General features: G+C 35.0%; 2 protein-coding genes across 2 annotated transcripts; one reads left to right on the top strand and one right to left on the bottom strand.

Annotated features, from left to right (window-relative positions):
• Positions 1 to 1,519: 1,519 nt before the first annotated feature.
• LOC130636848 (uncharacterized) lies at positions 1,520 to 6,805 on the bottom strand. The gene has a single exon (XM_057446698.1). The coding sequence runs from the start codon at positions 6,803 to 6,805 to the stop codon at positions 1,520 to 1,522; it is 5,286 nt and encodes a 1,761-aa protein (XP_057302681.1).
• A 2,853-nt stretch (positions 6,806 to 9,658) lies between these two features.
• Positions 9,659 to 11,393, top strand: LOC130635835 (serine/threonine-protein kinase ULK3-like). The gene has a single exon (XM_057445328.1). It carries the CDS (start codon positions 9,929 to 9,931, stop codon positions 11,327 to 11,329), a length of 1,401 nt encoding a protein of 466 aa, XP_057301311.1. The 5' UTR covers positions 9,659 to 9,928; the 3' UTR covers positions 11,330 to 11,393.
• Positions 11,394 to 16,718: the final 5,325 nt, after the last annotated feature.

Raw genomic sequence — 16,718 nt, 5'->3', positions numbered from 1 at the left:
GAAACTTTTCTTCGTAGTATCCATGTTGTTGTAATTTGTCTATCCATTTTTCATTTTCTTTTTTCAGATATTAGCTCCGACAAGCGTGAGAGAAATTTCTAACACTCACCACCACCAGCAGCAGAAAATACAAGAGGTGTAAATCCATTATGTTCAATTTCTAAAATACTTTGGTTATGAGCTTTCTTTTTTTCATTTTGTTTGTATGATTTCCACCCTCGTCCCCAGGGTTTTTTGTCTTTTTGATATGGAAAGCATATCAAATCTTTTTGATTTTCACGTGCCGGAACGAAAAACAGTATTAAAAAACAGAGAGTTATTTTGAATTCTTTCCAGTAATAAGTTTTTCTAAGAAGAAACACTAAATATTACGTTCTGATTGCTTAAAAGTTTACAGTGATATATTTCGCCGCTTAAAAGTAGGAACGGTTTCTAATTTTCGGCGAAGCGAATTTTTCGAAGCAAAATAAAAACAAATAAAACTGCGCACTCTCAGATACATTTCGCCGGCAAATTAGCCGTCCATTTCGCTTCGTGCAAACCGCCCTTTAAACTTTTTTCAACCTCGTTTCCAGCGCCTTGAAGACAAAAGGCACTGGGGACGAGTTTGAACTCCTTTTTTGCATAAAAGAATGCCATTTGACTTGCTTGCTAAAAACCTCTCGCACAAATATCCAACCGTGCTTCGTCTCTGATAATAGTTGTTTTCTGGTTATATTCGACAGAGGTGTTAAAAGGGGTTCCATCGCTACATGCTTGCACATATTTTTCGTAGTTTGTTATACTTTTAAGCGAACCTCAATTCCAGGGCCTGTAACTTTTTTTGATATGATAAGTATGAATCGCGTTTTCATCCTTATATCAAAAAACGCTACAGTGCCTTGGATCGAGGTTGCTTTAAAGCGTGCGCCGTGCACCGACGTGCTAAAAGATTGCAATGGACGTCCACCTTTACGCTTTTCTCATTTGATATCCTAAGTGAAAGCTTAGCAAGCTAAGCAAAATAAGGCAATGCTGAATCTAGCAGTTTTCTCCTTTTAGTTCGTTACAAAAATTCTATCATTTACTACTTTACGATATCTTTTCAATAACTGTTGGCGTAACAACTAGGAATACTGTTTGTTTGTTTGTTTGTTTGTTTGTTTGTTTGTTTGTTTGTTATTGTGATTGTAATCACCGCGCATCAACAACAATTTGAACGATCTCGTATCATCTCTTTTAACTTCTGAATTATTTTACACCTGATAAAGATAGCACTCAGTGAATTTCCAGATAAATTCGGATACAAATAAAACTTTATTTTAAAACGTGACTATATTTTTAAAGAACGAAATCTAAAACTAACATGTGCGAGAATATAAATACATAATAAGAGCAGCTAGAGGACTGGGGAAGATATAAACAAATATGGTAACCACATCCTCCCCCCTAGCTGCCTAAATATCTTATATATAACAAATACGTGATAAACTATAAAAGTGTCCACAAATGTATAACATAATGTCTTTATGTTTCTTATTTAAATGTTCGTTATGATATCATTTTCGTCAATGAATGTGATATTTACTTCTTCTTTCTTTTCAGCTTCGTCTTTCGCTAATTCAACAGGATAAAGTTTGTTTATCGGTCTTCTTATTGTATGTGTGTTTCCATTGAGAACATATCTAACGACAGCTCCCCGTTTCTTGCCGTCACGTGATGGTACGAACTCTTCAACGACTCCCATTTTCCAATTTTGTCTCGGTTGCTTTGCTTCCTCAATTAAAACAACATCGTTGATTCGAATAGAAGTTTCACCACGTGATTTGCCAACTCTGTGATATTCGCGTAACTCTGTCAAATATTCGCATTTCCATCGATTCCAATAGTGGTTTATGATACGTTGCAAATGATCATAACGTTGACACAAATCTTTTTCATTTTCATCGCTATCAATATGTGAGGCTTCCAAATTAATTTTTCTCCCAAATAATAAATGGTTAGGTGTTAATGGTTGCTCACCTATGTTTTCATACAAAAATGTCAGCGGTCTGTTATTAATAACTGCTTGAATTTCAGCTAGAACAGTCAGTAGTTCTTCATACGATAATCTGGTATTGTGTAAAGTCTTCTTTAAACAACGTTTGACGGATCTTACAAGTCTTTCGAACATCCCTCCCCACCAAGGAGCGGCTTCTAAATTAAAATGCCATTTAATTCCTCGATTTGACGAAAATCGTTGCGTATCTTCGGCAATGAATTGACTACCATTATCAGAAATAATTTCAGAGGGAATACCTCGTTCACTGAAAAATCGGCGAAGACTACGAATACAACCTGAAGACGAAGCATCAGGAACTAAATCCAAATGTAAAGCTCTGGTACTGGTACAAGTAAATAAGAACACCCAAGCTTTATACATACTTCCACCATGATAAACATTTCGAACATATAAAGGTCCGGCATAGTCGAGACCAGTATGTTTAAACGGATGATGATTGGATAGTCGTGATTTCGGTAATGCTGGTGAAACAGGATACGCATAAGATTTCCCTTCATAATAACGACATAAATAGCACTGTCGGATTAACTGCTTTATGTAATTTCGTGCTTTTGGAATCCAAAATTTCGATCTGATGGCATTAAGTGTTTCTTTCAAACCATTATGCAAAACTTGAACATGATAATGCAAAATGACTAGCCTAGTTAAAGGATTTTTTTTCGGTAAAAATATCGGAAACTTAGTATCAAAGTCTAAAGGAGCGTTTTCTAAGCGTCCCTTACAACGAATAATACCATCAATATTTTGAAATCGTAAATCTTTTTGTAACTGCTTGTAACTCGGAAGTTGAATTATATCTTTTTGCGCATATTTAATCCACAGTTTTTCTGCATGCAACTGCTCGTCCTTTGTAACAAATGTATGTAAAACCAATTCTTCCTTACGACGCTTTTTTCTGAGGTTTCCAACAAATCGTAAAACCAATGCGGTAATTCGCAATAAACGTGTGTAATTAGAATATCGTGCAATGTTCATAAAATTTAAATCAATTTCTTCTTCGGTGCTCTCCTCTGATTCGTCGTTACCAACAATTAAACAAGTCGAATCATCAACCTTGAAATTACTGAAATTAAAACTCGAAGCTGAGATGTTAGTGTCGCGCAAGAAATCAGGTCCTGAAAACCATAAGTTATTGTTCACCAACTCAGATACCAAACAACCTCTCGACAAAATATCCGCAGGATTTGCCTTTGACTCCACATGAAACCAACTGTCCGGTGAAACTAAATCACGAATGATACCAACTCGCCGTTCGACAACCACCTCATACTTCTTATTAACATTTTTAATCCAATATAAAACAATAGACGAATCAATCCAACACCGTGTCACAGAAATATCATAAACCAAACTCAACTCATCACGAACATACTTCACCAGCTTCGCTAACATCACTGCACCATACAGCTCCAATCGAGGTATCGTGACCGGTTTAATTGGCGCGATTCTCGACTTAGACGTCACTAACTTCGTAAAAAAACTACCATCAGCATGTTCGAACCTCAAATAAACACACGCACCGTAACCTTTCAAAGAAGCATCAGAAAAACCATGCAATTGTACATCAACAATATTCCCGCCATCGTAACATCGTGGTATATTCAAATGTGAAAAACTTTTAAAATCATTGTACGTAACTCGCCACTCGTCCAAAACCTGTCCACTCAACTCGATGTCCCAACCAATTTTACCTACACAGGTTTTTTGAAACAATGTTTTTAATCGCATAACAATAGGGTTAATAAGACCAAGAGGGTCATAAATGGAAGCGGTAAATTTAATCAATTGTCGTTTTGTCGGTATGTCCTTCGCTAACGATAAAATGTCGTCGAATGTGAATAAGAGCGAATCTTTCTTTTTATCCCACAAAACACCAAGAACTTTGGTAACATGTCCGGTATGAGCAACATGGGGTTTGGTAACTAATTGTTCCAACTCTTCGGAATTCGAATGAAATTTATGCAGATTGAAATTTGCTTCAGCGAGACGTTGTTTACATTTCTGGTAAAAATCATGTGCTGCATTAACAGTAGCGCCACCGGAAGTTAGATCATCAACGTGAAGTGAACTCAATAACTTCTGTACAAACAAAGGATCAACATGATTAAACGATTCAGCATGCTTAATAAGAGTGGCACTAAGGAGGAATGGTGACGAACTTACACCAAACAATACTCTACTCAATCTATAAATACCAATTTCTGCAGTTTCAATGTTTTGTTCTGATAAATTATGTAAATCTTTAAACCAAATAAAACGAACAAAATCACGATCGGTTGGATGTAAACTAATTTGTAAAAATGCCTTCTCGATATCAGCAATGAAGGCTACTTTGTGAGATCGAAAGCGCAATAAAACGTTATATAAAGGCTCCGTTAAAGATGGTCCAGCATACAAACAATCATTTAATGAAGACAGTCCCACCGATTTTGAACTTGCATCGAATACCATGCGTACTTTGGTGCTTGGTTTATCATCACGAATGACTGGTCGGTGTGGTAAATAGTGAACTTGTCTTTTGGTACAATCGTCGTTGGTAACTCTTTCAATGATACCTTGTTCAAGCTGTTCTTTGAGGATACTGTTATAATTACGCAATAATTCGGGATTATTTTTCAATTTATGCCTCAATGATTCAAGTCTCTTTGAAGAAACACAATAATTATCAGGGAGCACATCGTGATCATCCTTAAAAGGCAGCCGCACCTCGTAACGTTTAGTCTGCGCGCTGAATTTAACATTTTCACAAAAATTTTCAACAGCTGGTTGTTCCTCGATACCAGCGTTTTCGAAGGACCAAAACTTTTCCAACTGATTATCCAACTTATCTTCGACAAACTCAGCCCCAATCTTCAATACGTTTGCTACCAAGACTGCACTTCTACTACCTTCACTCGACCCTATGCGTCCACTTACAATGTATCCAACCTTTGAATTTAAAGCAACTGGCCCATCCTCACCCCGAACTATACCACCATCAAAAAATTTCCAATAATTATCAGCACCCAACAAGACATCCACCTTCAAATCTCTATTATTACAGTTACTGTCAGCTAAACGTAAGTCTTTCAAGTGTTTATACTTCAAACAATCGTTAAAATTCTGTCCTGTTAAAGGATGACAAATATTTTTCACATAACAATCAACGTTGATTTTATCTCCATCTAAACCGATCACTGAAAACTGCACCCTATCTAAAGTTTCTTTGAACGAATGTTTACCAAAAATACGGATGCAAATCTCACGCTTACCAACAACCTTTAATTGCAATTTTTCACATAACTCGGGCGATATGTAACTTAATTGGGAACAGTTATCGAACAAAATTCTCGTGTTCTCAATTTTTGAAGGATCAGTAGTATTAACAACTTTAACTTTAGCGGTTTGCAACATAACGGAACTCGGAATGTCGAGCGAATTTGAACTTGTAACCAACGAAGTGGCACCAGCAACATTTTCTGGTTTTTCTTGTTCGGTTCCATCCTTATCTCTACGACCTTGGTCAACGTCCCTTTTCTTATCACAAATAGCAACATGGTGTCTACCCGAACACTTTAAACAACTAATCTTAGAATAACAAGACTTGGCTAAATGTCCACCTTTCAAACAAACAAAACATCTCTTCTTGTCACGTAACACGTTTTTCCTTGCGTCGAAATTAGTGATTATTCGGCATTGCTGTGATTTATGCGATTTGTCACAAAATATGCATCTATAATTATTCTGATTATTCTGATGATTGCGATAATTATGCTGATTGTTCTGATACTGATTGTGCGGAAGATCACGGTTCGATTGATGTGAATAGTGAACTGGTAATGCCGATGATGAAAACGGGTTGTTATCGTGTGGCTGTTGTAAAGAATATGCAGATTTCTCACGAACTTCGATCTCCGATTTTAACGCTCTTAAAACTAACTTCATATCCCAGCAATCTTTGTCGTTAAATTGACGACTAATAATTAAATTAAGCTCTTCTGGAAGTTTCGACATAAGTACCGGTATTAATAGCGGACCATAATTTTCAGACGTGACATCTAAATTTTCCAGACTTCTCACTTGTGTCTCAACGTTGTCAAATACATTACGCAATGTTTCTATGTTAGTTAAGTTATTCGCCTGTTCAAGTTTCAGTAATTTTTTCATATGTGCTGAAATAAGTAACTGTTTATTATTATATCTCTCTTTCAGTAAATCAACGACGGTTTTATAATTTTCATTGCTAAGTCTAAACCCAGCGATACAACTTGCAGCGGGACCTTCTACTAGATTTTTTAAATAGGTCATTTTTTGAACGTCGGAAATATCGTCATTAGTGTGTACGGCACATTCAAAGCTATCCCAGAAAGTCGACCAGTTTTCCGGATGCCCATCAAAGGGCTGTAAATGTAAGCGAGGCAATTTTATTAGTTTACTGTGGCTGAAAGTGCTTCCTGCTTCTGAAAAATCCTTTTTGGCTGATCGTTTTTCTAAAAATGATTCAAACAGACGAAGTTTATCCTTTAACATCATCATTTCCTCCGTACTAGAATCTTCTTCCTTGTCGATATCCTCCTGCTCTGTCAAGCAATCCATAATCGACTCGTTTAGTTCAGCAACTTTCGCTATTTTTTCCATCAAAGTATCACGGATCGACTCAATTTGACGAACATCTGCAACATTATCGGTATATGACGAAATAATTGTCTCTCCCCTTGTAATTAATTTGTTTGCAGTTCTAACAACAGACTTTCTAACTTTGTTGTACTTCGCGAAATCACCCATTTTTAAAATCAAAACAACACCAAACTTTAAACCAAACCAATAAAAATAAGACAACTAAAAACCACTAAATAAAACCATAGATACATAAGCAAAGTATCTCTCCGAGGGCTCCAATGAATTTCCAGATAAATTCGGATACAAATAAAACTTTATTTTAAAACGTGACTATATTTTTAAAGAACGAAATCTAAAACTAACATGTGCGAGAATATAAATACATAATAAGAGCAGCTAGAGGACTGGGGAAGATATAAACAAATATGGTAACCACACTCAGATATCAAAATAAAAAGCAAAAGAAGCCCATTAGAAAAAGTGGATAAAAGTGGATAAAACTTTTTTACCAAATAATTCCCAAATATATTTTTTAGAGTCTCTGCAATTTCTACAGTTTTTACAACAAAATATATCAATCTTGACAAATTCACTCTTTGTAAAACGGCTTAGCGTAGAGTGCGCGCTAGAACATGGCTTAATCCCTAAGAATTTAAAAAACTGAATCTCCCGTGAGGAAAAAATAACAACAACATACCTTACTACGGACTTGAAATTTATGCGCTCAAAATAACGCAGAGGACGAGGTTAGACCTTAAAATGTGTGATGATTAACACGAATTGACACTTTTAAGATTCTTGAATGGTCCTTAATTAAAGCCAATTTTTTCAAAAAAGTTTCAGTTTTCGTGATAAACAAAGCCAGAAGAAAAGTAAGGAAACAATGAAATACTTTCAGTGAAGTTTTATGTTTAAGTTTGTCTGAAAAAATCTATAATATAGAATATATATCATATATCATATTCTAAACATAAGGTAAATTAAGATCAAGTGTTATCTATCGGAAAGGATTGTCTTTGATGGGGTTCTTCTGGTTTTTACGAGCTTCTTCAAGGTTCTCGGTAATGCCTGCGGCTTTTCAACCAGATTTGATAATCTTTTTTCCATCTTCCGTGTTCAGATAGTCGTACAACTCTATCATAACTTTGGCGTGGCGAGACTTCAAAGTTGATAGACGCAGATCAACTTCTATGGATGTTGCATCGCGGTCAAGTTCAACTTCAAGTGCCTTCATTATACAACTACTGAAATATTCACTGAAGGTTCGTTTTTCAAACTTTTTAAACGTAGCGTTGGTGGTTAAATCTAAATGTTGAAGCAAGTGGGTCATATCCTTTGGTACTGTAACGAGTTCGATGTGATTGATTGTAAGCGCATCTTTTCCTGATTGGGTCGATTGAGTTTTGAAAGCATCCCACAGCAACAAACATTTTTGTGTGGCTGTTAAAGATTTTTCTTTCTTGGTAATGTATGGAACCAAGGCATCTTTGATCAGTCGCAAAGTTTCTTGTTCAATACTCCAATGTTTCGGATTGTATGCAAGGCAAAACCCTTGTGGAAATTTGAAATTTGGCAAAAAGACCTTTCGGTTTTAACAGTGTAAATAAGCTGGAAAGGAAGAATATGACCGGCTAGGGTTTCGCTGAGAGTAACAGTAATGGCTTTTTTATCTGTTGCACCAGCACGGGAAATATGTTTCTCTCCTTTAGCAGTCATGGTCAATCTGTTGCCACAAACTTTAATGGTGTTCAGTCTACGTTGATAATGACCCCTTGGGAATATGGTATTTAAGAGCTTATTTTATGACTTTGAAAAGGTATCGCGATCTTTACCTCAGCCCGAGTGTCTGATAATTCGAATCGTCGGATTTGAACGTTTCTTTAAATTCGAACGTTTAAGGCTTGATCTGCACATAACCCAGTGCGATTTGAAGACATTACATTGGAAGTAAATAAAGCGAGTACTGTTTTTTCTAGCCTTCAAGACTATCACGCTCGATCTCGCGTATCACAAGCCTTGGCTAATAGAATAGCAAAAAACTTCGAATTCTACTCAGGGTTAAAAGGATATCATTTTTATCAAAATATTGCTAACTGGAAATGGTATAAAAACAGAAAATTACACTCAAAAGAGAGAATAAAAATTGAAATGATAAATTTGCGGTTGCTGGCGCAGTTACGATGAGAGGAAAATTTGGTTGGATAGTTGTTGGGCACATCCCAAGAGAACTTTCACACTTTGTCCGGGAATTCATTTTGGGAAGGAGCTAAATACGAGGTGGAGGTTTATAAAAGGAAACCAATGGCTTCCCTATTGTTACAAAGTGGTTTAGAGATCCCAATCAAGGTTTCTGTCACTTGGGACTGTCCAGAAAACTTATCAATTGTAATCGCAAAAGTTAAAGACGTAAAATATCCCATAGCTGGAGATTACATTGACAGTTCGAAGCAAATATTAAAAGAATTAGGAGTTCGACTGGACGAAAAAGAAAGCGACGATTGAGAGAGTGGAGATGACAGTGACTGAGATGACATGATTGAAACTGACGATATTGAAAAAGATTTTTTAATTGTAACTTGTTTTGAAGAAAAAAAAAGATTTATAACCATATAACTTCATTCCGAATCAATCTAAGGGAAATTTGAAAATTAACTTTAGAAATAATTAACGGAAGTTTTTTTAACGCCTGGGCCTACAAAAATTAACGGAGGGGAAATTAACAAAGCGCAAAATTCACGCGCGATAAATTAACGCGAGCTAGGGTCACTCGAGTTAATTACATGTCTAGTTATATTCGGGTAATAAGGTATGCGACATGTTCCTTTAAGCTTTCAGCTCTGAGGTGAGAGCCATGATCACAAATGAATGCACAAATTTTCTTCCGTAATAGGCTCTCCTAAACTTTCAACACATAATTAGTTGAGTCTGTCGTCAGAACGGTAAAATTATTAATGTCGATGTGATGAGACGACACAAGAAGGTGTTCATTAACTGCAGATAATTGTTGTGTAGCTACTCTTTTGCCTGTGAGATGTGTATTGTGTCAAGGTGTTTACAAGACCTTACTTTCCGGTGCCTATAGTTTTGCCAACATAAGAAGTGTTGTTTTCTAGAGCAAAAATTTCAGTCGTATGGAAACCTACCTTAAGATTGCCTTAATATGTCTTGTGAAATAATAGCAAAGGCCCTGGTAACGAGTTTGGCTCGTCGCGAGACTTTTATTCTACCGCTCGCCAATGTTTCTGCCTTGATTACTTTGACAATCATTGAATTGAATCAAAACAAAACATGGCGTCTTCAAGGGCATCACAAAACTTCTGTGCAAATTTTTCTCCGCCAAAAATGAAAGACTTTGTTTTAACTGAAAGACTTGGTCAAGGTACTTATGCTACTGTATATAAAGGGTACAAAAAAGGACGCGTACGTGAGGTTGTGGCAGTTAAATGTATAAAGAAAAGCTCTCTTAGTAAAACTTCCAGTGAAAATTTAATTCGTGAAATAGAGATTTTGAAAAGTTTAGACCATGATCATATAGTCAAACTAAAAGACTTCCAATGGGATGATGAAAATATATTTTTAATATTAGAATATTGCAGTGGAGGAGATTTATCTACATATATCAGACGTTACAAAAAACTGCCTGAGCAAGTTGCACGAAAATTTCTTAGACAGTTAGCACTGGCATTACAATACATTAGAGCAAGAAATATTTCCCACATGGACTTAAAACCTCAAAATTTGCTTTTGGAATCAAAAGATAATTTAGTGCTAAAAGTTGGAGACTTTGGTTTTGCACAGTACCTACTTGGGAAGGAAGGACATGACAATCTTCGTGGTTCACCTTTATACATGGCTGTAGAAATGTTTTGCTCAGAAGCTTACGATGCTTCTGTAGATATATGGTCAACTGGTGTTATATTACATGAAACATTATTTGGTTATGCACCTTTTGCATCTGGTACATATGATGAATTAGAGTTAAAAATTCGTTCTAATCAACCTATCGTCATACCTTCTCAGCCGAGAATTTCACCACAATGCAGAGATTTACTTATCAAAACATTAAAAAGAGATCCTAAAGAGAGAATAATATTTGACAAATTTTTTTGCCATCCATTTGTGGACTTAGAACATGCCCCGAGACCTGAATGTCTAAATAAGGCAATCTCAATTGTAACTGATGCAGTGAAGTATGATAAAGAAGAAGAATATGGAAAGGCAATGGAGCTATATTGTACTGCATTAGAATACTTTTTACCTGCCATAGATTATGAAAAAGATACAGAAAAAAAAGCCGCCATAAGGTTACGGGTAAAACAATATATAAACAGAGCTGAGCAATTAAAATTTCTTCAAAAACAAGTCAAGAAAAAAAAATTGGAGCGACGCTTGTCTATCGAAACTTGTGCTGAAAGACTACCTGGATTTACAGAGGTTTTGAAACATGCCCAGCAAGCAGAACAATTTGACGACAATCGAGAATATGGTAAAGCTTTAAATGAGTATTACATGGGAGTTGAGTTGTGTATGAGTATTTTATCTACAGTTCCTAAATCAAGTGAAACTCACACAATTGTGAAGACTCAAGCTGAGCAAATGATGATTCGTGCTGAGGAGTTAACTCGCTACAAAAATATTTTAAATAAAGAAAACGATATGAAATCAGTCATTTCTTGTTGTATTCAATGATTATAATGACTTTTTTGTTCTTGTTTATGTTGTTATATCGAATTAAAAACAATTCTGAAACATGTATATATATATAGTATATTTTATGGCCATATCTGTACTAATTTTTACAGTTTTCACAGGCTTTGACCAAATTTGCTATATATTAATAAAAATGCGGCTGCCAAAATCTATTATATATAAAGTTATAACAGGATCATTTAAATGTGTATTTGTATATGAGTGTTTTATTAAAAAAAAGCTTTTTTCAAAAATATTTAATAAACATCATTTATAGAAAAATATTATTTTCCATGAATTTTTTTACCTGTGAAAATTACTACCATAAAGTGGAAACCAATCCTAAAGAATATTTAGCTGAAATTTGACCATTTTTTAAGAATACTATAAAACTATCTTATCAGAAACTTTTGTTTAACCCTTTAACTGCTATGGTTCTGAAGCAACAACAGAAAAGCAAAAACAACAATGACAGATAATGTTGAAGTATATTTCTCTTGTTTCATGTCTTAACTACACTTGAGTTTGGGGAAAGGGGGATGTCAGGTTTGGTATCAGGGAGGCCAACCCAGATGCCTGTGTTTCTATCCTTACCCTTAGTAAGACGTATCTCTTGGAAACGTCTACGTATCACGTGGAAACGCTAACTCACCTGGGGTGTATCTCGTGGAAACACCTGCGTATCTTGTAGAAACGCAACCCTCTCAGCGAATCTCGTGGAAACGCCTACATCTCAGCAAATCTCGTGGAAATGCCTACATCTTAGCGAATCTCGTAAAATCGCCCATACCTCAGCAAATCTCGTGGAAATGCCTACTACTTGCTATGGCGTACCTCGTGGAAAGGCAACTTATTTGTTAGGGAAACAAACGCATCTTCATCCCATTTGACTTACAAAGGAAGCCCGACATCCCCAATTTACCTCAAACTTGATTTTCGAAAGGAGGCAGTTTTCATAGTTATCAACTCACATAATCTGATAATGCTCAACAACAAATAGTAACTATTCAGTCAACTTATAAAACATTAATATGGATTTACTTTTAAGAGCTAATAAGCACTTATTGAATGTTTCTTGTAGGGATCTTGCGTTTTTTGAGATTTGTTTTGTTGATATGTACAAAGCAATGTGCTGGGAATGGCAGGATTGTGTCCTTACATGTTACGACACCACTGTGCAGTTTATTTAAAACAAGATTTCTCCAGTAAAATTGCTAGTCCACTTTACTTATTGTTAATAATGGTGAAATTCAAAATTCTACAAAACACTGACAGTCATGTGTATTAATTTCGAGACCACTTTTGATCCTTATTTTGCGAATTCCTAGAATAGTTCTTCTAATTACCTTTGTAAAGAACAAAGAAAGCTAAAGTAATTGTTTCAGTATACAAGGTGTTGTGAGAATGCATTAGTAGCTTTGAGATCCTACTGAAGTTCTTATTTGTTTCTCCAAAAACCTATCCAAGCCTGATTTCTAATTTTACTTTCTTATAACTATGTAACTGGACACTGGTGATGAGTAAATTATCAATGCTCATTCACCCAACTAACAGTTGACTTTCACAGCGTGACATCTGTGCACAAAAAGTTCAATAATCCTCTACAAAATATATACCCACTTAAAAAAGTGAGTTCGAAAGAGAACTTAAAACTAGCCTTATTCTTAGGGCTGATGATAACGGAAAGAAAAGTGAACCACACGGCCAATCCTACCAAAATACAGGGACAGATTGCAAAATCTGTTGTTTTGTGATTTTTTATTTGATGAGAAACCTGGCAAAGGGTCTTGTTCTAAAAATTTCTTATTTGTATGCTTAATTCCATCTTTTTAGTTCCAACAGTTTCTTATTTAGTTTCTTCTTTGGTTTCCTAATTTCAAATTTTATGCAATGGAATGTTTGATAGTTAACTTGTCTGCAGTAAAAATGCAATGACCTTGTAAATTGAGCGCACGTTTTAGTGATGGTTGGATGGTGTGTATTATTCCCATCGGGAACTTAGGTATAGTAACCTGATAAAACTACTCACTCCCTAGTGATGATTGTAAAATCTTCAATTAATTGTAATAATTAATTAGAAAAAAGCTTCTCATTTCAGAAATAGACATAGAATGTAGTAGTAAAAGTTTCCTGATTTTTGGTTTCTGCATGTAAGTTTCTTATAAACATGTTTCTTATATAAAAAAACAACGTGTATAAGGATTTAAATTTTGTGCAATTAACGATATCGCATCGGGTAAAGTAAAAAAAGCCCATACATATTATATTAAAAATACTTTATGGAAGTAATATTAGAGTTGAATTTCATGACACCATTGTATGTCTGATTTAGAATATATACATTAAAAATAATATTTAAAAGAAGCAATTTGAAAAAAAGCATGGATATTTCCTAATAGATAAATCGAATTAGAAAATTGAAACCTGAAAGTTTTTTCTACCCAACCGTTGCATTAAGGACTTAATTAAGTCTAATTTTACATAATTACAAACAGGAGTTTGACATTTGCCGAAAATATCATTTCATCCGTTGTCACATCATCAATTATCAGTACTTACATAAAATTGTTTATAAATTTGGCTTCTGTCTATTGTATTCCTTGCACTTATAAATACTACGAGTTTTATGCAAAATATTTAGACTGAAGATGACATTAGAGTATAGGTGCATTAAAATAAAATTTGAGATGTTATTAAATCTGCAGTTATTATTCTTATAATGCAATGAACTCATAAACCATAGCACAAGAATAGCCTGATCAATTTTGGTAAAAGAAGAATCAAGATGCCCCTTCTCGTTATGAATGTTTCGCAAAATAGAATTCCTGAAAATGGAAAGCCAGACCATACTTTTACCCCACTCACTCTGCAACTAGGACCCTGTATGAAAGAAATTTATTTCCTGATTTCACACACACAGTTGATCTAATTTACATGATTATACAAAAAAATGTGAGACGATTGCTAATCAAATTTTTATTTATTATTCTCACAACCCAGTGAACGTCATAACGTCATAGCAAAAGAAAGGCCTGACCACAGAAATTTTGGTAAATACATAATGTTAGCTAATATGCGTTCCTTTATTTTTGAAGAAACCCTGTTGCTACCATGGATGATTGCTACTGCAAATAAAATTGCTAAAGAGGGAAGTATGACCATTTTCTACCACCAATCACTCTGCGTCCAGGGCCCTGCCAATAAGGTCATTTCCTGATTTCCAAACACTCAATTAAATCTTGTTTTAAATTGACTGAAAGTCATGCACGGGCACTAGAGTCGCCTGTTTGGATACAAAATTGGCATTCAGCGTCGATGTTTGATTGTTTCCATTAATTCATCTTAGGATCCAAACTAAGGAGGCTTATTGACTTTAGGCGACATGTTTTGTTAAAAAAAAAATTTTGTTCAAATTTTCATTGCTCTAAGAATTGTGTTCCTACCAATCCAGCCTGGTAATGGTTCTTAAGTTTTGACATTCTGAGCCAGAGAAAGAACCTTTCACAAGCATCCATAAGCGTCATCTTAGAATTTCAATTGCTCTTATAAGATACTCAAGCTTAAATATGCTTAAGTTATGCTTGATGGTAGAAGATTCATACGCTTATGAAAAAGATGATCAGGCCCAAAATTATATATTTGAAAAAAAAATTGCATGAAGTTTTTAACATCACTAATTACAACTTAAATGTCACTACCTACTGGTTAAAACAGATGCAAAAAAAAGGAAAACACCCACGAAACAAAACATAAAATTTAACAACATTTTCTTAGGCTTCACATAATGCTAAGTATATATATGCTTAAAATGACTAAATCCGAGCTCAAGGATGCTTATAAATTCCATGTTTAATGAAAAAACATGTATGGGAATTGGACCTTCACATATAGAAAATCTTGATCTGCAGTTCAACCGCTAAAGGAATTCATGATGAAGCAGCTTACGTGTAGTTCTAGCATTTGGTCTAGAAATTGCGCATAGGTTGTAAAGAGTAGAATTCAATTTTCCAAGCTAAGTACAGGATGATAAAAAAATCTTTAATGGGGCAGTTAGGAAATACAAAGGGGTGTGTTTATATACGTGTGGAGCTTGAATTAAAGCAAAATGAGCAACAACATATAGGTTTGCTAGGTAATCCTATCTCACCACGACTCGCAATGTTAACTTTTTGTAGCCCATACTAGTGTTACATTAGTTAGTATTAACAAATGTAAAAAGATAATAGAAAATAAAAACACAGTTCCAAAGTTGAACTTATCCTACTACCAAACTATTAGCAAATTGTGATGATGGAAACTAGTTGACTTTAGCTGCTCCCATTTTATAAGTAAGCAAAGCAATCTTAGAAGTCTGGATCTACAACATTATTGGTTAGTTACCTTGCGGGGCCCCTAGTGTTCATGCCCTGTGACCACCCTTTCCACTAGTCTACCATACTGGATTTGAATGAACATTGGGATTCTAAAGTATATCCTTCAATGATGCTAGTAGCCATCTTTGTAGACACTTGAATACTGAATGCAATCAAAGCCAAGCCTTTCAACAAGGTATAAGTACTTACTTCAGGAACCGCAATTAACCTGTGGTGAACTGTTGGTCCACCACTATGGTTTTTTAAACAAATAAAATAACAAAGCCATTTTGTCTTCCATCAGCATCGAAGCCTGTGTCCCAATTACATTCACCTCGGTCATTAATGTTCCTAGGACCTGTGTATGATGACTCTCAGCAAAAGAAAAACAAAATTTCTGTAATTAAACAAAGTGCGAGCGAGGTCAAAAATTGTTGAATGTACACGCGACTTATTTTTAAATTTTGATGAAAACAAGGTTTTCATCTCGCACCAAAAGTGCACGCTCTTAGTCAATTAAATCTTTTCTAAACTATTATCCAGAGAAGAAATTTGAGCGGGAAGAAAATTTTAGGAAAATTAAATTTGGCGGAATTTAATTAGGTGGAGATCAAAAATCGATAACTTGGCGGGAATTTAATTTGGGGGATGACGAAAGCTTGTTAATGAAGTTTTTTGTTTTGTTTTTATTTAGAACGGTACTAGTTTTTTACAATATCAGTCATAAAAGAATGCCAGTTGTTGTGAAATACTAATCAAAAAACTCGGATAAGAATCTTAGTTTTTTACCAATCAGATGTTTTAAAATTGATGGAAAAGGAAAAATTAAATAGCCGCCATAAGTTCTCCTCTTAACCTTATTTTGGATATTCCGAGTCTCGTTTTTAAAAGAATGGGAAGTAGTATTTTACCACTTTCGTTGAATTCAAAGAAGAACAAACGCTATAACCATGACATGCAGCAGCTGAGAAATAATATTTGACCTTGAAAAAGAAATGCTGACGTCATTTTTTTGCTTACGTCATTTTTCTTCTGAC

The sequence above is a fragment of the Hydractinia symbiolongicarpus genome, chromosome 3 (genome assembly GCF_029227915.1).
Source record: "Hydractinia symbiolongicarpus strain clone_291-10 chromosome 3, HSymV2.1, whole genome shotgun sequence".
NCBI classification, from domain to species: Eukaryota; Metazoa; Cnidaria; class Hydrozoa; order Anthoathecata; family Hydractiniidae; genus Hydractinia; species Hydractinia symbiolongicarpus.
The sequence above is the reverse complement of the archived record's forward strand: the minus strand, read 5'-3'. Positions and strand labels throughout refer to the sequence as shown.

Bases quoted from the DNA above. Each gene is read 5' to 3' on its own strand.
- LOC130636848 (XM_057446698.1), bottom strand. From the start codon at position 6,805: ATGGGTGATTTCGCGAAGTACAACAAAGTTAGAAAGTCTGTTGTTAGA.
- LOC130635835 (XM_057445328.1), top strand. From the start codon at position 9,929: ATGGCGTCTTCAAGGGCATCACAAAACTTCTGTGCAAATTTTTCTCCG.